Here is a 21,468-nt window from a genome sequence, read left to right on the forward strand (position 1 = left end):
GAAACATGTCCAATATACTAGGGAGGAAGGGGGGGGCGACAACTCAAATTAATGCAAGCCTGAATATGAGAAATCACTTCTGGATGAGATTGATGAAGATGACACCTCAACTATGGCTGGAAGAATGGCCAAGCAGGATTAGCCAGTTGAGAGAAGGGCATAAACTAAAGTGCAGGGGACCTGCAATTCCATGTCTTTAAAATAGTAAGGAGTCCAGTTTGTACTGTGATCAGCATACACATATACATATACACACACACACACATACACACACACACACACACACACACACACTGAGAAATAAGCGTAGTTTGGGTCCATCTCAGGTAAGGAATCTTAAGTGCCCAGCTCAAGAATTTGATTCTCTAAGTATGTTTTATAGAAAATTGATAGAATCAAAGTGGCATTTTAAGATTAATTTGAATGCAGAAAACAGGAGAGGCCTGAAGAGGAAAAACCCAAAGCAATCACACCCAACAGTAAAAACATAAAGGAGTTTCAAACTAAGTAAGAACACATAAAGACCACTGCAAAAGGACCAACAGAACAAGCAATTCACAAGAACTGTGGAAGGAGAAGAGATGAGGTATTACTAAAGTTTTGGCACTGGGTGCCTGGGAGCAACTACTGTCACTTAAAACACATGAACATAGGCATAAGTTAACAGTTCTTAAAACATTTTGGGGCGCCTGGGTGGCTCAGTCAGTTAAGTGTCTGCCTTCCACTCAGGTCATGATCTGAGGGTCCTGGATTGGAGACCACCATCGGCCTCCCTGCTCAGTGGGGAATCTGCTTCTCCCTCTCCCTGTGTGCCGTCTCCCTCCCTCTCAAGTAAATAAATAAGAAATCTTTAAAAACAAAACAAAAAAACCAAAACATTATGTAAACAATGTTAAAAAACAAAAGACAAACTCATGAAATCTATTTGTTATGTCACAAAAACAGTTAATACCTCTAACACGCTGAAAGCTCTTATAAATTAATAACAGAAATGAATCAAAAAATTAAAACATTCAATAAACAGATTAAAATAAATTCAGTCTTATTAAAGAAATGCAAATTAAAAAAATGGCAAATTTGACAACTCTAAGTGATGGTGGGACTGAGGAGATGAGCACTGGCACACTGTTGGGAAACAAAAATTGGTAAAAGCCTTCTGAAGAATATGACACTGTATCAAAATTACAAATGTGTATACCATTTTTGACCCAACAATTTTACCTCCAAGAAATCCAATATATAGGAGATAATGGGACAAATGCGCACACCAACAATTTGCAGTAGATACATACACATCTCAAAAATTTTACAAATAAAAAACTAAGAGTCTAGCAAAATGGACTTGGCCAAACAAGTTACAGTACATCCATACCAAAAAAATACCAGAAGCCAACAAGAACATACTACAGAGCATGGCATACAAAGTAGCACTGTAATATGTTCCCATAATTCCCAAGATTTACATAAAATCTTTGGTCCCTAATGCATACATGCAGAGAAGAATCTAGAAGAATGTTTTTCAAAACGTCAAAGATGATCATCTCAGGTGGTTGGATTCAGGAGGCCTTTTAATCTCTCACACTCTTCTGTACTAACTGAAAACTTCCACCTTGAGCCTGTAGTATCTTTGTAAACAGGTGAAAAATAATGAAGAGCAATATCAGAAAAAGGAATGACTCCAAGAAAGGTGAAATAATTAATTTAATGTTAAATAAGTTTGGTGAGTCAATAAAATATCTCAGTGAAAGTGCCCCTTTGCAACTGAAAATGCAGAAACAGAAAAGTGGGGAGGGAAGCAGCCCATTAACTACTTTCAGTTTTCAGTTCCTCTCACTACCTTTTTCATCTTCATTTTATAAATTCCAATTTTAAAAAAGCAAAGGGAAAAAAAGAGAAAGGGGGGGCAAGCCAAGAAACAAGACTCTTAACTACAGTGAACAAACATGGTTACCAGAGGGAGGGGGGTCGGGGGATGGGCTAAATAGGTGATGAGGATTAGAGCACACTTGTTGTGATGAGCACCCGCTGTTGTAGGGAAGCACTGATTCACTGTATTGTACACCTGAAACAATATTACACTGTATGTTAACTAACTGGAATTTAAATAAAAATAAATAAATAAATTCCAGTTTTTAATCTTCTAATCTACATTCATTTTGTTTTCCAAATATACTAAGAAAACTAGATTCTCTCACAACTGAGATGTGTGGAAATTCAAGGAATAAAAATCACCGCAAACAAGTAATACTTCTGAATCTAGCCTGATACTTTTCTTTCTAACATCCACCTTAAAGCTTATAAATATCTACCTATAAAACAAATTCAAGAAAAAGCAAAAATAACAATAAAATTTAAGTGGTATTCATAGAAAAAGTACAGAAGAGATTAAAATGATCTAAAATGTGAATATTAAGCAATATTAATTTTCCACTGATTTTTCAGAAATAGCTACAATTTTTCAGAGTTAGGAAATAAAGCTTGGTGTACAGTTTGTTCGGAAAATTTTCACCAAGAAAAACAGATCACTCATCTTGATTAGTACAGCAGAGTGCAAATATAAACACTAGGTCTGAATTTATTTTATATTCACACTAAAAGTGACTCCCAGCATCCTCAATTCAGTGAAGTAAAGCAGCAGCTGGAAAGAGGAGGTTCTTAAATTCTCTCCTTACAAAATAATCACTTCACCCATCCTACGTTTACGTGTAAACCAAAATAGCAGGTAAGTTTAGAGATGCAACTGCAATCTGCATAGTTGGTTGCATTAATCTGTGGAGAAAAATGCTATTTAAATTAATTCAACCACTAATAAATACATGTTAAAATTTGTCCTCCAGGAGCTTACAGTCTAGTAGAGAAAATATAAATGTAGCCAGCCAAATAATCAGAATATTAAATAGAATTTTTTTAAAGCTCTATTACAAAGATAAAGCAAAGTGCCATAGGAATATAAGAATGAACTTTTTCTCCATGAATGGCGCAAGATCTCAAGGTGGTTGAATTGGAGCTGGGTTTTGAATGCAAAGCCCAAAGCAGAGAAGGGGGGGTAGGAAGGGCATTTCGAGGTAAAAGAACAGCAAGAGTACAAATATAGAGAAATAAAAGTTTTTCTGAAAATAGAATTTTGATAGAATGGGGCCAGATCATAAAAGGCATTACCTGACAATGCACTGAAAAGTCTGGACTTAATTCTATATAATGGAAGTGACACAATCTGACCAAGACTTTAAAAAAATTCTCCTGAAAAAGAATGAACTGAGAAGAAAAGCATGGTAACAGGAAGTCTGATTAAAAACAAAGGCCTGAACTGAGGAGCTGAAAATGGAAATGGGATAAATATTAGTATTAGAACAAATACATGATAAAAACTATGTAGATGTAAATGCTGGTAAAGTTTGGTCAGAGAAGGAGCAAAACACAAGGCCATCTTGAGAATGAAATAGGTGATCACAGGTTTGGAGACCTAAGACTTCACCTAAATTTCCATTCCTTTCTAAGTGTTTCTGCATTTATTCTAGTATCCTATATATCTGACATTTTTAAAAAGCATTTTAAGCATGACATTCATCTAAGGATACTCATGATTTATTTCTATTAAGTACAAATCAAATCAGTAGCATTTTATGAGTTAACATGAGCTTTTTTATTATTCTGAAATGTCTTCATTCTATATATTCCTGAACACAGTTTTTAGGACAATTACACTAAATAAACCATGGCAGAGGTACCCCATATCAAACAAAAGTAAGTACTAGTAACTTCACTTATTTACACCTACTGGTCACCCATCTTTAGATTCCCAGGGTCTCTATACTATTCTGTAACTAAGGCTTCTGCTGCCTCTCAGAGGAATAGAATCTCCACAAGTTCAGACACAGAACCAATTAAAGGTATATGTAACAATTTATTGTCCTGATTGTAACTGACCTGAGTGACTTCAGATCAAGATATCCCACTGCAAAAAAAAACCAAACTGTCAATAACTAAGTATAAAGTCTTCAAGGAATGTTTTTAGACTCATATCATAAAAGCTACAAGTTAATGAGCCAAAAGAATCTCTAAAAGAATTTGTTTTCTACAATCCTGAAAAAGCTGCAAAGAACGGCGGCGGGGGGGGGGGGGGGGGCGGGGGAGGGACTGATGCATAAATACCCTAAGAGGAGATGAATTTTAGCAAAACAGATCACTACACGAGGCGGTCAGCTCCCTTGAATGCCCTGACAGTATCAATACCCAATATCAAGTGCACGTTACTTCAATCAGCACAGGGTTTGAATCCAAGCTGACCTTGGAACAAATCACTTAACTTTTTATAGAGCTTCAGTTTCCCAATCTATGAACAGAAATGTAGGGGGTGAACGTATGTTGTTAAGTATTTATCAATACCTGGCACATAGTAAAACCCAAACGTCAATACCATTCCCTCCCTTTAAAAACACCTCTACTACACTCTCACATTATAGGGTCAGTCAGCAATATTATGTGACTTCCCACACCCCAATAGTCAAAGAGTAAAGAAAATAAGGTAAACTGGTCATATAGAAGAAATGTAAAGCTAAGGAGGGACTGATGAAAAGAAAAGCATGAACAGAAGACGAAGGCCTAGAGCAGACAGTGAATTAAAAGTCAATAGGAGAGGATTTACTCTAGGAACTAACACCAAGAAAAAATCTTCATACTGTGGTTTGAATACTATTTTCAATGTGCATGCAACTCCTTAAAATACCTACACTGACAATTCATTAATACAGAAGGTCCATGTGGGCTGGTAAAAGATCATACTGCTCTTTCTTACACATGGTCTCTATTAAATACTTATGCAATCTAGGCCCACAATATTTCATACGCTCAGTAAACTCCATCATCCCTTCATTTACCTATTCAACAATTATTAAGCGACGACTTGTGCCAAATACTATGCTGAACACTAATAATACAACGGTTGGTTAAGACAGTATAGCTGCCTTCACAGAGCTCACAATCTAGCAGTCTATTCATTAAATAACATGGGCCACTTAAGACATTACTAAACTCTAAAAGTAAGTAAAACTTTTTGCGTTAAACTGGACAAATGAGTTCAATTAATTGTTCCTAAACAGTAATAACACATTTTCTGTATTTAAAAATCTTAAATTTTTCCAATCAACGATGTTAGGTGTAAATTCTGGGCCCCATATTTTAAGGACAGTTGACAAACCAGATGTAATGTGAAAAATCTGAAAACCATACCTCATGACAAATGAAGTTTTTGGCCCAGAGAAGACTCAGAAGACATGGCAAGTGTCTTACATTTGAAAGAGGTAGCAGCATACAAGTTTGCTCTGGTTAAACTTGAAGCAATGGGTAGAAAGTTAATATGGAGGTAAATTTCTGTTTCAGTGTGAAGAGTTCCAATAATTCAAACTATTCGGTAATAATTCAACCACATTACATTTCCATAATAATCTACAGTATTTCTTTCCATACTTTACAAAACATGAATTTCCACGTAATCCTTGAAATAATACAAAAAAAACACATTTCTCTGTTATAGTTTAAGGAAACTGAGTTTCCAAGGGAGGGTCTTGCTAAGATACTGGACAAAGCAGGTCTAGAACTCAAGTCCCAAATCTAATGGAACAGGCTGTCTCAAAGTAATGTTTTTCCATGTCTAGATGTATTCAGGCACACACCAAATGGACAGCTGTCTGGAATGTTGGCCAAGATACTCTAAAGCTTCGTCCAAATCCAATCCTTTAGAAATACCAGTTTGGTCAGTGCAAAAACCATGAAAAGATTCAGCAACGAATGGTCCTCTAGAATGCAAGCTTCATGAGGGCAAGGACCTCATCTTCCTTCACTGATCTATTCCAGTCCCTAGAACAGTAACTGGCATATGATGTGCTGTGTAAGTATTTGCTACATACGAATAATACTAATCATACATACCACTACTCCACGAAATATATACATAAAATACATAGCACTATTAAGGACAGGACCTTGCTGAAGTATCCAGCAACTAAAAATTCAGATAACACAAACTCTATTCTTAAAATTGCATCATACACTCAAAGTTGCTATCTGAAGTCCTGAAACTTAACCTAATCAGTTTTCAAAAACAGTGTCAGCTGCAAAAAACAAACAAGCAACAATAACAAAAATGCAAACCTTCTGGCAAACCTAAAATATTTTAACTAAAAGTAAAATGCAAGGTCTTTACAAGATATGAAGGCTAAATTTGGGGAAATGAATTTTCAGTGTTGATAGACCTTTGCTTAAAGCATCAACTAGCATTTTAAGTGTGCTTGAACACTGTAAGAATGAAGAGATTTGCACAGCCACTTTCATTTAAGGACAAACTCACACCCAGATCTCTACTTGAATCCCATCTTGACAAGTATTTACTAGGCTGACACTTCAAAGAGATCGGCTAATTTTACAAATATATGCATTGAGATTCAACATAATCTACTTAGAGGTACTTGCATCCACTTGGCATTACTGAAAACTAAGACCAATAGGAAAACCACAACCAACGAAAACGTCATTTTTTAATACCCTAAACGATAAGGCCTAGAATTTCCAGACAGCTCAAGGAACAGAACCTGCAAAATATTCGAAAGTTATTTTTAGTTCGTTTTGCTTAAGAGGTACGCAAAGATCAATGTTCACACTTCTCCTGAAGAACAGAATCATGTAACAAACAAGGTGTAACCACATAAAAGATTTACTCCAATTTCACTAGATTAAATTATACCTTTTAAAGGTTTCTGAACAAAGATCGTTGATATTTAAAAATATAGCTAATCTTTAAATGTAATTTAATATAACAGTAAACAGTGCGATACCGTAAGGATGTACTAGACCATTCACTTGGTTACACCAATTAATTATACGTTATTAGCAACTGGGTGTCATCACAAACCAACAGTGAAACCACAATCTTGTCTTTTTTTTTTTCCCAACACTCAAAAAACCATTCCGCAGAAGAATATGACAAAAAGGGCATCTTCCTTGAGAATTGAGAACTCTTAATTTCCACATAAGCTTCTGTCACATATTAAAAGAATAAACTTCACAGAAAAGCTGCAAATTTTTCCATCGCTGTATTCACCACCAGCAACATTTGCAATCCGTATCTAACTCTGACATCAGCAAGTGATTCCGATTCTCCTTTACAGTATGTGGGTCCGTTCCTAAGTCTCCAAAGATGAAACCTCTTCAGAGAGCTTTCAAAATCATGACAAATTAAACCACCTCTAGGTTTACCCAAAGAAAATTGCTGGAAATGCAAAGAGCAGTTGAGAGAAACCTGTTAATAGGTTAATGCAACAAGTTTAAAACTTTGAACTCTTCCTTCGAAATCTTTCCCGGCCAGAGGGAGGAGAACAAGTCTGCAGGACCTGTTGCTTTGTCCCTCCAACCCACTAAAAGGTGTCACGGGCGCGCGCAAACGCCTCGCCCACTTGAAGCCCGGCCCGAAGTTGGGTCTTCCAGTGCCGGCTGCAGACTTCGGTGGCTCCGAAGAAGCCAGTCACCACTTTCCCTGCCTCCTGGGGATCTGGCCCGCGCAGCAGAAGACGAACGCACCGGGGGAGAAGGGGGCGGACTCACCTGATCACGGGGCTGTAGGGGCTCCGGGAGCGGCGCCAACTGCTGCTGCTGTAGGGGCTGGGGGACACGTCGCCGCCCCGCTCGTAGGAGCTGTGGCGGCTGTAGCTGGGGGAGCGGCGGCGGCTGTAGGGGCTCGGGGAGCGCGGCAGCCGCCGAGAGTACGGGCTGCTGCCACCTCCTGCCGGGCTGGGGGACTTGCGGCTCCTCAGGCCCTGCGAGGCCCTGTGGGACACCGGGCTGTCGTCCCGACCTCCCAGCGGGCTCAGGGATCGCTGCCGCCGCCTGTAGGCCTTGGGCTCGCTCTTGTCCTCCCGGTAGGCCTTGGGCGGCTCCTTGTAGGCCGAAGGCGGCTCCTTGGACGACTTAGTCCGGCTCCGGTGGGCCTTCAGGTCTCGATCTTTGCGGCTGCTGCTGCTGCTAGACGTGGCCGAGGCGCTTTTCCGGCGGCCGCCGCTGCTGCTGCTACTGCCGCTCTTGGCGGCCTCGGCCCGCTCCTCGCCGCTGTGGCTGTGGCGGCTGCGGGACTTGGAGGCCTCGCTGCCGCCGCGCTGCCCGTCCCGCCGCCGGTGCTCGCGGTGGCGCTCCTTGCTGCGGCCGCTGCTGCTGCGGCGGTCCCGGCGGGGCCTGCGCTCCGACCCCTCCCCGCGCCGCTGGGTGCCGGAGGACGAGGCCGGACTCCCGCCGCTGCCCCCCGTTCCCCCGGCAGCCGTCGCCGCCGTTGCCGCGCTGGCCCCCCCCAGCAGCAGCCCCTGCTCGGACTGGGAGCTCACATCCTCGTATTCCACCAGCGGGGTCACACCCCCGCCGCTACTAGCACCGCCACCGCCGTCCTGCTGCGGCTGGGGCAGCGAGAAGACCCGACGCTTCTCCGCCTCCTGCCCGGCGCGGGGCCCGCGGCGCCGCTTCTGCCGCCCTCCTGCGCGCCTCTTGCCTCTCGCCAGCCGCTTGACCTCCAGAGGGGGGCCCGGGCTGAAGCAAGAGGAGGAGGCCGCGGCGGCGGCGGCTGCGGCGGCGGCCGTGCCGGGAGCAGCCAGGAAGAGCAGAGGCGGCGGGGGCGGCGGCGGTTGCAGGAGCTGCGGCTGCAGGAGCGGCAACAGCAGCGGCGGCTGCTGAGGGGACAGGAATCGCCTCCGCTTGCGGCGTTCCTCCAACTTCTTCTCCGCCCAGCTCAGGCCCCCGCCTCCCCCCAGCGCCGTGTCCGAGCTGCTCGGCATCGCCTAGAGCCCGCCGCAGAGCGCGGCGCGGGTGCGGCCTCCTCCCGGGTCAGATCCTGGCCATCTCCCCCGCCGGAAACGGGAACTGCTGCGGCGGCGGAGGGACACCGAGCGCCAGGGCCGGCCAGAAGACGCGCCACGATAATCCGGGTCAGGACTCGGGTCCCTGGGTTCCAGGTCACAGTCGGGTATGCAGCGGCCTCCGGGCCTGAGGGAAGCAGGAATCCGGGTGGCAGAGCTCGCGATCGTGCTCGTCGTCCTATCCTCAGTAGCAAAAACACCAGATGCGCCGGGCGCTGACCTGCGGGGGAGTCCGGAGTCCTCCAAGTGCCCCCGGGGGTGGGGGAGCGGCCTCGGCCGCGCTCTCGGCTCGGGCAGCGCAACGCGGAAGTACCACCTTCGTCTCCGCTTCACTCCATCGCGCCCTGACGTTGGGTGCGAGTTCAGGGGAGGGGAGTGGGCGAGACAACAACACGCCTCCGCCGCCGCCGCCTCCTCCGCGTCGACGTCGTCCTCCTGTGGTGGCGGCGACACACGGCGGGCGCCTCGGAAGTGGCCTGGGCCTGACAACAACTCCCAGCCTAGGGCCTCGCGCACTCTGCCGCCCGCAGGGACGGGCGGCGGGGCGGGGCGAGGCGGGGGCGACCGGGCTGCGGCTCACGGTTGGGGCAGCGAGTGTGCGGGGCTGGGCGGGGGGCTGTTTCCGGGGAGATAGGGGCGGGGGGGGGGGAAGTTTCTGAGCCTGTGGCGGTGGGTACGGGCCCTGACTTTCTTCTTCCTTCGTCGCCGCCGCGAACAGAGGTGGCGGAGGTCCCCTTTCCTCCGCTTCCCCCCCCTCCACGAGGAGGCTCCTGGTGTGCGCGGCCGGCCCCGGCTCGCTCCTCCCCTTCCCTCTCCGATCTTCGTCAGGAGGAGGGAGGGCGACGGGACTTGCTGGTTGGGCCCTAACCTCCACAACCCCTCCTTCTCGCCTCGCTCTTTCGGCCTTTCCCCCTCGGCCCTGACGCAAGGCCGGGGGCGCGCACGCACGTCACGCTCCGAGAAAGCCGAAGGTGAGTGGTGTTGGGGCAAAGGAGGCGGGAACAAAGTTGCCGCGCATTAGCGTGCTCGCTCCCGCCGGGGACGGGCGTGCGGGCCGGAAGTGGCGTAACGCAGAAACGGCTCCACTTCCGGTGAGGGTGGGACTATGTGTGAAGAAGGGTTAAAGAAAGGAGAGGATTCGTGCACCGCCCACTGCTGTCGCCTGAGTCCGTCGCAGTGATGGCACGCTGGTCGTGCCTGTTGCGTCCAACGCGCCGTTGCATCGTCCGCCTGTTGAAAGGTCACGGCAACAGCAAGAATTTGGGGACTCATTAATAATGCCGTTAGGGGCCTTCTGGGCTGGGTAGTCACCCCATCATGTACCCTCTGCCAAACCCCGGGGAGAAAAGAGGGCACCCCGCAAAAGAAGGCGGAGGTGGCATTGGTTTAAACTGTCTTACCTACGCCCAAGTTCGAGGCCCCATCTTAAACCTAAAAACACACTTGGGAATCACAGGCTCGAGCTTTAGTAACACTGAAATTCACTTTTTAAAAAAAGCCTTAAATTAATTCGGGGAGTAAATGAAACGTCAAAAGGGACTACTGGAAATCCCAGAATTATTACCAGCAGCTTGAAGTCAAAATATTTGCTCAAGTGAGGGCTGCCCTCCCGGCACTTCACCCACTTTCTCCTTGATACCTAAACCTGTGGAACCGCCAAACTGTAGCCATACGGTAACTTCACGTCTCATTTCTTGTCTTACCAAGTTTACCTTTTAGTGATAGACTGGGCTCATAGGATAATTGAATTAAAACTTAAAGGGGTTATCGGCTCTGAATATGCTTGAAATACCTTGCTTTTTTAAGAGATTTTATTTTTAAGTAATCTCTACACCCAACATGGGGCTCAAACCCGAAGGTCAAGAGTCCAGTGCTTTACCAACTGAGCCAGCCAGGTGGCTTTCATGTGCTTGAAAAGAAAAGCTAATCAGTCCACTCAATGACTACATATAGCAACCCCTTTGCGAGTTTATTTTTTCAGATCATCAGTTGGTTCTTAGTTCCTAAACACTTGGTATCCATCCATCATTGATGCCCTAGTGTAAATATTTTTAATTGGCTTGACATCCACTAACACTGTATTTCAGACTGGACTAATCTAAGCTAAAAATCAGACCAGTGAAAGAATGAATACAAAGGGTGTGTGTTTACTGAAGGATAAAGGAGGAGGCAAAGCATTGCCCAGGAAGGTAGACCTGGGTGGGCCACACAGTGGGGCCTAGTGTGCAGCCAGCAGGAAGTGGTAAGGGCACTGGGAAGCTGAATAGAAAAGTAAGGGGCAAGGTGCATTGCTATGGTGAGCGCTGTGAATTGTGTAAGAATTGAATCACAGACCTGTACCTCTGAAACAAATAATACAGTATATGTTAAAAGGGTGTTAACAAGAAAGAAGATAGTAGGAAGGGAAAAATGAAAGGGGGAAAATCGGAGGGGGAGACGAACCATGAGGGACTTTGGACTCGGAAAAACAAACGGGGGGTTTTGGAGGGGGGGGGGTGGGGGGATGGGTTAGCCTGGTGATGGGTATTAAAGAGGGCACGTACTGCATGGAGCACTGGGTGTTATACGCAAACAATGAATCATGGAACACTACATCAAAAACTAATGATGTAATGTATGGTGATTAACATAATTAAATTAAAAAAAAAGAAGAAGAAAAGTAAGGGGCAGGGTGCCTAAAACAAATTTCTCCTTGGTAGTATTGCTGAGTGAAGGTCTTATAGCCTGCTAAAGACCAGTTAGCAAGTGGCTTTTTCCAAAAAATAGGATTAACCTCTACTATCATTGGACTTTGAAAAGCCTGGAGTAACAGAAGAGGAGAGCAAAATAAGAGGTTTATTTAGCAGTTTCTCAAATCTATAACCAATTTCACTTGAGAATGTCATCTATACTTGCAGAAAAACAAAAAACAACCTTGACCCATAATAAACGGGCAGCTTCCAGACCAGGTTGCAAACAGAAAAGATGTACTAAAATATTTTTAGTGGGGTTTTGCAGCCCACATGTTTCTGCAAAGATTCTATCTTGGGAAGAATGGAAAGAAGAGAAGAAATGAAGCATTGTGAGCTCCTTAAAGATACCTTCCTGCATACACTGAAATACTAATAATACAGTAAAACTAAAAAAAAAAAAGAGACAGAAAGACCTTTGAATTAGAAGCCATCTGTTTCTATAAGCTTGTCTACTTGTATTCATATAAAAAGATTTGAAATTGCCACTTGGGACTATAGTATCTTGCTGTTTGTGTGGTATAATCTATTGCCTTCAGATTTTAAAAGAAAAAAAGGCAGGTGGTAAGTTTTTTGCTTTCTTTACTTATCTAACGGTCATACCATACCATATCAGCTGTTCTTAAAGTGTGGCTTGAGACTAAAACCTATTCAGTGACTCATGCTGTCAAAACTATTTTCATAATAAGACATGATTTGTCTTTATTACTCTCGTTTCATGAATGTACAATGGAGTTTTCCAGAGACAACATGACATCATCATTCTGATGGCTAATGGAATGTGTGTTTGTGTGTTCATATGTTTTCTAGAATGTTATACGGTATTAGGTTTCTCAAATGTGTAAACATTTGGAATATCTGCATAACTCAATGAACTAATACTCTCCAAATGACTAATGGATGATGTTATAAAATCATGAGTAAAACATTCATTCAAAGCGCAAGACCAATGTGCTTTGATATAACAGTACAAAAAGTTCATTGATACGATTTCAGATTCCACTTTACAACTAACCTTTAAAAAACTACTGTGGAGTTTTGGTGTAGTATCAAAGAATAACCACAGATGTCTGGAAAGGCTATTAAAATATTCCCTCTCTTTTCCAAGGACCTATCTTGTTCATATATTTTCACCAAAACAACGTATTGCAACAAATTGCATAAGGAGGCGGAAGTGAGAATCAATTTCAGTTCTATTAAACCAGTCAGTAAAGAGATTTGCAGAAACATTAATCCTCTCGTTTTTGTTTTGTTTGTAAAGATAGTTAATTTAAGTGTTTGCTGTGTTAATATATGATGGGGTTATTGTTATTTTGAATGAATACTTTTTAATTTTCTCCACTTTTAATATCAATAGATATAACTCACATAAATGAAACTCTTTGTGGTCCTCAAAATATTTTAAGAGTATAAAGGGATCTTCAGACCAAAACCTTTGAGAAATAGTATACAAAATCATTAAAATTTTGATTCTCTGGGGCGCCTGGGTGGCTCAGTCGTTGGGCGTCTGCCTTTGGCTCAGGTCGTGGTCCCGGGTCCTGGGATCAAGCCCCGCACCGGGCTCCCTGCTCGGCAGGAGGCCTGCTTCTCCCTCTCCCACTCCCCCTGCTTGTGTTCCCTCTCTCGCTGTGTCTCTCTCTCTGTCAAATAAATAAAAATCTTTAAAAAAAAAAAAAATTCTGATTCTCTGCTTCGTGCTTCTAATGATTTCCTTTTTTTTTTTTTTTAAGACTTTATTTATTTATTTGACAGAGACACAGTGAGAGAGGGAACACAAGCAGGGGGAGTGGGAGGGGGAAGCAGGCTTCCCGCAGAGCAGGGAGCCCGATGCGGGGCTCGATACGGGGCTCGATACGGGGCTCGATACGGGGCTCGATGCGGGGCTCGATGCGGGGCTCGATGCGGGGCTCGATGCGGGGCTCGATCCCAGGACTCTGGGATCATGACCTGAGCCGAAGGCAGACGCTTAACGACTGAGCCACCCAGGTGCCCCCTTCTAATGATTTCTGCAGTGTCTTTCAACACTCTTCCTCCTCTGGAAGAGTTTGGTTGTTTGACTTTCAATTAGGTTTTTCTCCACCTTGAAAAAAATTAAGCTCTTTTTATGTCAGCCCACTATTCTTTATCATAAGGAAGGTTATCAGCTTATTATTGTTAGAAAAGCTGAAACAATGGAACTTTTCAATTTAATAATAAAAATGTAGTGGCTAAAATTTACTGAGCACTTGCTCTGTATCAGGCTCTGTGCTAAGTGCTCTATTTTCTCATTTAATCCTCTCATCAGTACCTAGAAGTACAGTGACCATAATCCTGGGCTTATGCAGAATTATGCAACAATCAAGCATAATTGTTAATATTATCCCCTTTCCATCACATTAAAGTTTTCCAGTTTGGACATAAATTATCTTATCATCCTACTTGTAAAAATTATTATCCACAGTTTACAAATGAGGAAACCGATGCATCAATAGATTAAATGTCTTGCCCCAAGTACATTGCTAGTAAATATGAATCTGGGATCCTAACCCAAATCTATCTAGCTTCATAGTCCAGTCTTTTAAGAATTACAAGATGTTTCTGGGGTACCTGGGTGGCTCAGTTGGTTAAGTGTCTGACTCTTGATTTTGGCTCAGGTCATGATCTCATGGGTTGTGAGATTGGGCTCCTCCCTGGTCATGGAGTCGGCTTGGGATTCACTCTCTCCCTCTCCCTTGGCTCCTCCCTCTCTAAAAAAAAAAAAAAAAAAGAATTACAAGATGTTTCACAGTGATATCAGTACTGAGATTTATATTGAACACAACTATAGTAATAAATTCCCCAATAAACACAAAATTTATGATAAACTTTTAAGATCAATTTCACTAGTAAAACTCAGAAATTAAAGATGTGCCTCTCCCATGCTCATCTTTTACACAGTTCAGAGCCCGTACTGGGTATCAATCCTTTGCAGAAGACCAATGCTGCCTCTGTGTGTGAGCACATGTGGAGTTGGGGGCGGGGGGAAGGAATAAAGTTCTTCCTGGTTCAATACAGCTGAAGAGTACCTATTTATAGAAGAGGAATGGTGGACTAAACTGCTAGAGGCCTTCCTAATATGGATTCTCCCTGATCATAAGTAACAGAACCCTGGTTTTGCAGGGGGTATAAATATGCCTAGCTAAAAACTACATCTCCCAGCACTCCTTGCAGATGAAGGACATAAACATATTATGCAGTTCTGGCCAATGAAATGTGAGTGGAAGTTGTTGGATGAGCCTTCTGTAAATGCTTCTTAAAATGGTAGGCAAATTTAACTGCCCTGTGCCTTTTGCCCTTCACCCTTACTTTTCTTTATGTCTGGAATTCAAATGAAATACTGGAGTTTGAGCAGCCATCTTGTGACTACAAAGGAACAAGCATGTGCTAAGGATTACTAGGTGAAGGGAGGCCAGAGGGGCTTGTCTCCCTGAGGATACTGTGCATGTGTCAAACCAACCCTGGACAAAAAAGACATAAAGCTGGTAATATGTTTAAGCCACTGCTTTTTCCAATTTTATTAAAGCCAAACTAAATTCCTAAATATTGCAGTGTGACCCATGTTCATCCCACTTCCATGATGGGTATCATTAATTAATGATAGCACTCCTTCCTGCACATTCTAAATATAGCCTCAGACTCCATCTCAAAATAAGTGCCTAAAACCCACACAGGAGCAGATGAGCCACATTGCCCAGCAGCTCGGGCTTGAGAAGGACATGGGCCAAGCGGGGCTCTGCGGCACTCACCAGAAGAGCAAACAATTTAGCAGTGACTATTCGGGATGAGAGGATTTTGAGGCTGCAGGTCTCCTATCTCAGGGGCACCAGAATACTTTTCTATAGCACCAGGGCCTGATTTTGGTATCCCAGGCTAAGTCCCTCACTCCATCCCTTTCCCTGAGGGTAAACCCTTTCCCTGTGTGTCTCTCATCCTCTGGGCTCCCCCATGCATTCAAACTGAGGTGCCTGCCCCTTCCCAGGAATGGGGAAAGAAGAGAGGGGAGAGCTATGGGAAGAGAACCCTGGGGTTTATACCAGGGCTTTGGGGATTAAGTTCTTCATTCACTAAGAAAGGAATTGGGAATACAAAGGGTATGGGGACAAGGAGTTTTTGGGGAATTTGTTGGAAAGAAGGTGAAGTTCAGTGATGCTCTTGATTTTATTTTATTTATTTATTTATTTATTTATTTATTTATTTATTTTGATGCTCTTGATTTTAATCCATACATCACTCATCACTTTGTTCTTAAAGAAGCCTCGGGAGAGAGAGAGAGAGGTAATGTATTTCAGAAAAACATAGTATTTGTGATAAAATTTTAAGGTGAATTTCACTAGTAAAAGTCCGAAGTAATAGATGTGCTGCTGCCATGCTCCTCTCTCACATGGTTCAGAGGCCCATTACCAACAGGTCAGAGAGATGCCAGCAATTAAACCATGTTTCATGCCTGTCCTGGTGCAATATTTGCAATGATTTGGGACATGAAAAGATGCTCAACATCATTAGCAATTAGGGAAATTCAGATAAAAACCACAATGAGATACCACTTCAAACACCAGGATGGCTATAATCAATAGACAAGTTTTGTTGAAAAATGTGAAGAAAATGGAACCCTCATACATTGCTGGTAAGAATGTAAAAATGGTACAGCTGCTTTGGAAAACAGTTTGGCAGTTCCTCAAAATGTCAAACACAGAATTTCAATGTGACCCAGCAATGCTACCCCTAAGTATATACCTATGAGTTGTGAAAACATATCTCCATGGAAAAACTTGTACATGAATGTTTATAGCAGCATAATTCATAATAGCCAAAAGTAGAAAAAGCCCAAATGTCCATCAATAGATGAACAGATAAACAACATGTGACGTAGTCATACAATATAGTACTTGTCAGCAATAAATAGGAATGGATTTCTGATGCATGCTACAACATGGATGAACTTTGAAAACATTACGCCAAAATAAGCCTTAGTTTCTGTCTTTTAATTGTCACCCAAATTACAAAGCAGACACTATTTTTTTCTTTTGTTTTAGTTAATCTCTACACCCAATGTGGGGCTCAAACTTACAACCCCAAGATCAAGAGTTGCGTGCTCTGTGGCCTCAGCCAGTCAGGCTCCCCAGGGTAGACAGTATTATTCCCCTTTAACAGCTAAGGGCCGTACCGCTCAAAGAGACTTAAGTCGTCTACAGCCACATAAACAATAATGTGAAATTGGAATGTTAATGGAAAATGTATTCTTTTTTTTAAGATTATTTATTTTAGAGAGAGAGAGAGCATATGTGCAAGCAGGGATGAGGGGCAGAGGGAGAGGGAGAGAGAGAATCTCAAGCAGACCCCCACTGACTAGGGAGCCAGACATGGGGCTCGATCTCGCGACTCATGAGATCACAACCTAAGCCAAAATCAAGAGTCCAATGCTCAACCAGCTGAGCTACCCAGGTGCCCCACTGCAAAATGTATTCTAAACACAAATAAAAACACTTATTTAAGGTAGTGTTTTTTGATGTGTAGCCATGTAATCCTTTCCTTTTCTTCTCCTGTGTCCTCAGTGACCACATAAATGTCATCCATCTCTTCTTCATCTCTCCTGTTGGTGCCTGGCCTTCTTCCCAGTGACCTGAGTATAGCTAAGAATTTCCAGTGGAAATCAGGGGATTGTAGAGCTGGAAAGAATCTTTAAAGTTGAACTCAATCCCCTCATACTCCCTTTATTGATAGAAACTGAGATTTACACAAATGAAATGTCTTAAGGTCCTACTGCTACTTTGTATAAGAAATCCAGGGTTTTTTTGGTCTCCCATCCAGTATTCTTTTTACATTAGACTCACAGTTTTCAGATTGACTAGTGGTACTCAAAGACATTCCAAGGGGCATATGTGCTAGGAAAGTTTTGAGAAATTGGTGGTCAGATCCTCAACTTCCATACTTCTAAAATTGATCTGCTTGAGAATGTTCTTGTGGTCAAATGTATTTTGCACAGAATAGTGTTCTTCTCCACCAAGCTTGTACTGCAATAGTAGGGACAGTGTCTACTTTACCAAAGCAGCTGTACCATTTTTACATTCTTACCAGCAATGTATGAGAGTTCTCCTCCCACTTTACAAAACAAAGACAACAACACTCATTCTCTAATCTTTTTTTTTTTTTTTTAAAGATTTTATTTATTTATTTGACAGAGAGAGACACAGTGAGAGAGGGAACACAAGCAGGGGGAGTGGGAGAGGGAGAAGCAGGCTTCCTGCAGAGCAGAGAGCCCGATGCGGGGCTCGATCCCAGGACCCTGGGATCACGACCTGAGCCGAAGGCAGATGCTTAACGACTGAGCCACCCAGGCGCCCCTCTCATTCTCTAATCTTAATGACACATTGCCCAAAAGTGTAAGAACAAAGACAAACCAAGCCACAGATCAAAACACTAGTGTGAGGAAGGCTTTTTAAATAAAGACAACCTGTCTCATTATAGTAGTTGTTAACATATTTCTATGGACACAAGAATTAATAGGGGGCATATGAACTAATGTCTAAAAATGATTAATCCAAACATGAAATATTTTTGCTGTTTCGATCAATCGTATATTACTGATAGTTGAAATTTTGCCTCACACTAGGAGAAAAATTCTAACATTCATAAATTTCTTATATACATATTTTTATACCAGCATGTTAAGATAAGGTGATCAATTAAAAACTTTAAAGCAAAAATGTATGTTCGTATATTACATTAGGATAAAATTATGTGAGAGAAGTTGAATGCAAATACAAATTCAAAGAGAAAGGAACATTGTAAAATTCTGCCTGTTGAAGGTTGATGTAGTTTTTCTAAAAGAATGATACTGGGGGCAGCGGCTGGCTGGCTCATGCATCTCTTGATCTTGGGGTTGTAAATTCCAGCCCAATATTGGCTTTAGGGATTACTTAAAAAGAAAATCCTACAAAACAAAGAAACAAAAGAATGATAGTGGGTATCAAATAGCTATCATTGGAGAGTCTTTTGGATACACACAAAATGATATAATAGTTTTATTTTTAAATATTATTATTTATAGGGGTGCATGGGTGGCTCAGTCAGTTGAGCCTCTGAATTCTAGTTTCAGCTCAGGTTGTGATCTTAGGGTCCTGAGATCAGCCGCAGGTTGGACTTCATGCTCAGCGGGGAATCTGTGTGGGGTTCTCTCTCTCCCTCTCCCTCTGCCTCTCCCCCAGCTCTCTCTCTCTCTCTCAAATAAATAAATCTTTAAAAAAAAATTAATATTTATAATACAACAGAAAATTGCCTCCTTTGCAAATATTTTAATTTATAATGAGAAGAATCTTAAATGTTAACATTAAAATGTACAAAGGTATATAGAGGGTTTCAAAATTATTATAGGAAGTATAAGCAGAAAAACCTGAAGGGTCCCGTTACAGACAATCCTCTGTAGAATACTGATGACTCATAAAAATCCATTACCATTGTAGAAAAAAATTCTCAATAAATCTGCTAATTTTTAACTCATTATTATCATTTCTACACATAAAAGAAAGCACAATATCATTGCTCTTTTAAAAAAAGTTCTTGAAGTCTTGAAGTAACAGAGATTTTTGCTCCCACTCCTAAATTTTGCAACCTTTTCTTATGCAATATTCCCCAGGAACCAAGGCAGCAGGTTGCTGTATAATAAGATTTCTGCTTAAAACCCTTCTCCTTAAAACAAACTGCTTATATGGGAAGGTGCTAACACCTTCATGGGATTCATATTACTTTTCATGATCTGAATGCCACTTTTTGCTCCATATTTATCTTTTTATCTCTGTGCAAACTCTGCACATTAGTCACAGTCAACTTCTTTTTAGCTCTTTGAAAGTCCTGCACCTCTCTCAACTCCGGGCCTTCTCATGGGCTCTCCCCTCTATTTGGAATACTCACCCCACCTCCTACCTCTCAACTATCTAATTTTTACATATCCAGATTTCAACTTAAATATCCCTTGAAGCTTTCCCTGACACCCCCTGCCACTCCCATCACTGAGGTTGGGTTAAATGCCCCTCCTTTGTGTTCCTGATAAATAGTGTTCTTCTCCACCAAGCTTGTACTGCAATCATCTCTTTCCTCATTTATATCCTCCAATAGACTGTCGGGTCCAAGATAGTAGGGACAGTGTCTACTTTACTCATCATCCTCTTCTTAAGGCCCACACTACGTATGGTACCTGGTAGGTGCTTAATGAATACTGGGAGAATTAATGAATGGCTGGACTGATTTTTCTGATTTATCAATTAAAATAATTCCACTGAGGGCGCCTGGGTGGCTCAGATGGTTAAGCGTCTGCCTTCGGCTCAGGTCATGATCTCAGGGTCCTGGGATCGAGTCCCACATCAGGTTCCCTGCTCAGTGCAGAGCCTGCTTCTCCCTGTCCCTCTGCCACTCCTTCTGCTTGTGCTCTTCTGTCTATCTCTCTGTCAAATAAATAAATAAAATCTTTAAAAAAAATAAAATAAAATAAAATAATTCCACTGAAAGTTAACAGCTACTCTAAAAATCTTAAGTTAAAAAGGAACTTATTGGAGACATGTAAAGGGCTCATGAATTGATGGGAGGCTCTAATACCAGGGCTTGAAAAATAGCTAAAGACCCAGTTAAGTCCAGATAGCAAGAAAGCAAGAAAATGTTAGCAAGAATAGCTGAGGAAGGACACACAACCTTTGTCGTAGGGCACTGCTCTTTGGAGATAATCTCCCTACCGCTGTGAATTAAAACTCATCCCCTCTTTATCTTTGTGTCACTGGGTCAAGATTCACATTTCTGGAAAAAAAAATGATCATTGGCTAAAGCTTTTGTGCCCATGCAGCCTGCTAGGGGATATGGCCCCTTCCACTTCCAGACTGGGAAGAAGGACCTGCCTCTCAACAAGACAGCAGGGGAGTTCCCACAAACAGGAAGCAGGGATGGTTACAGTGCGGCCGAGCAAGTCCAGCTGTCCATTACAGCTGTCTAGAACTAAAGCAAAGTATGTGTTCCCATACAGAACAGTTTGTTTTGGTGCCATATGTGTATTTAGGGCCTCTAGAATAGCTTAAAAAGTAATGAAACACAAGAATTGAGCGTGATGTTTTCAGAGAAACATAATCTTCATTCTGTTGCCAAATGGAATATTCAGTAATTCAGATGTGTTTATGCTAGAAGTTTTACTTAATGAAGAGCTCAGTTAAGGATAGAAAGAGAAATTACAAAATAGACACTTAAAACATCAACTGAAAAGAACTTCAAGTACTTCGGGTTGCATTATACATAGGTTATTTCCTGCTACATTCTCGATTGTAGCAGACAGTTGTACCTTTCTGTGGAAATAGGCATGAGCCTAGAAATCCAAAGGACTTTGAAAATCACACAACAGTTAAAAATGTCTGTCTGAATTTTGAGGAAAACTTGCAGTAATTAATATTTACCTTGAACCAACAAGATTTCAGGCTTATATAAACAAAGATGAAGGGGTTTTCTCAGATATGGAAGAAACGAACCATCTAAGAAAAAAAAAGTTTAGCATCAATCTGAAGAATCAGGGACGAGAAAGAAGTATATGTCGACACAAAACCCTGCACATCAGTGTTTATAGAAGCTTTATTCATAATTTCCAAAATTTGGAAGCAACCAAGATATCCTTCAATAAGTGAATGGACAAACCAACTGTGGTACATGCATATACTGGAATATTACTCAGCAATGAAAAGAACTGAGCTACCAAGCCACAAAAGAGATGGAGGAAACTCAGGTGCATACCACTAAGTGGAAGAAGCCAATTTGAGAAGGCTGCTTAAGGGTGCCTGGGTGGCTCAGTCGAATAAGAGTCT

At 42.4% G+C, this 21,468-nt stretch overlaps 1 protein-coding gene across 4 annotated transcripts in view; it reads right to left on the reverse strand.

Annotated features, from left to right (window-relative positions):
• Positions 1–8,907, reverse strand: part of CDK13 (cyclin dependent kinase 13) — a 119,475-nt gene extending 110,568 nt beyond the window's left edge. For all 4 annotated transcript variants that reach the window (XM_032430588.1, XM_032430586.1, XM_032430587.1 and 1 more), the window contains exon 1: positions 7,597–8,907. In XM_032430588.1, coding sequence (XP_032286479.1) covers positions 7,597–8,810 — 1,214 coding nt within the window. In that variant the 5' untranslated portion in view covers positions 8,811–8,907. The remainder of the gene's footprint in view (positions 1–7,596) is intronic.
• Positions 8,908–21,468: the final 12,561 nt, after the last annotated feature.

Source organism: Phoca vitulina, unplaced genomic scaffold (assembly GCF_004348235.1).
Source record: "Phoca vitulina isolate PV1807 unplaced genomic scaffold, GSC_HSeal_1.0 scaffold44, whole genome shotgun sequence".
Classification (NCBI taxonomy): domain Eukaryota; kingdom Metazoa; phylum Chordata; class Mammalia; order Carnivora; family Phocidae; genus Phoca; species Phoca vitulina.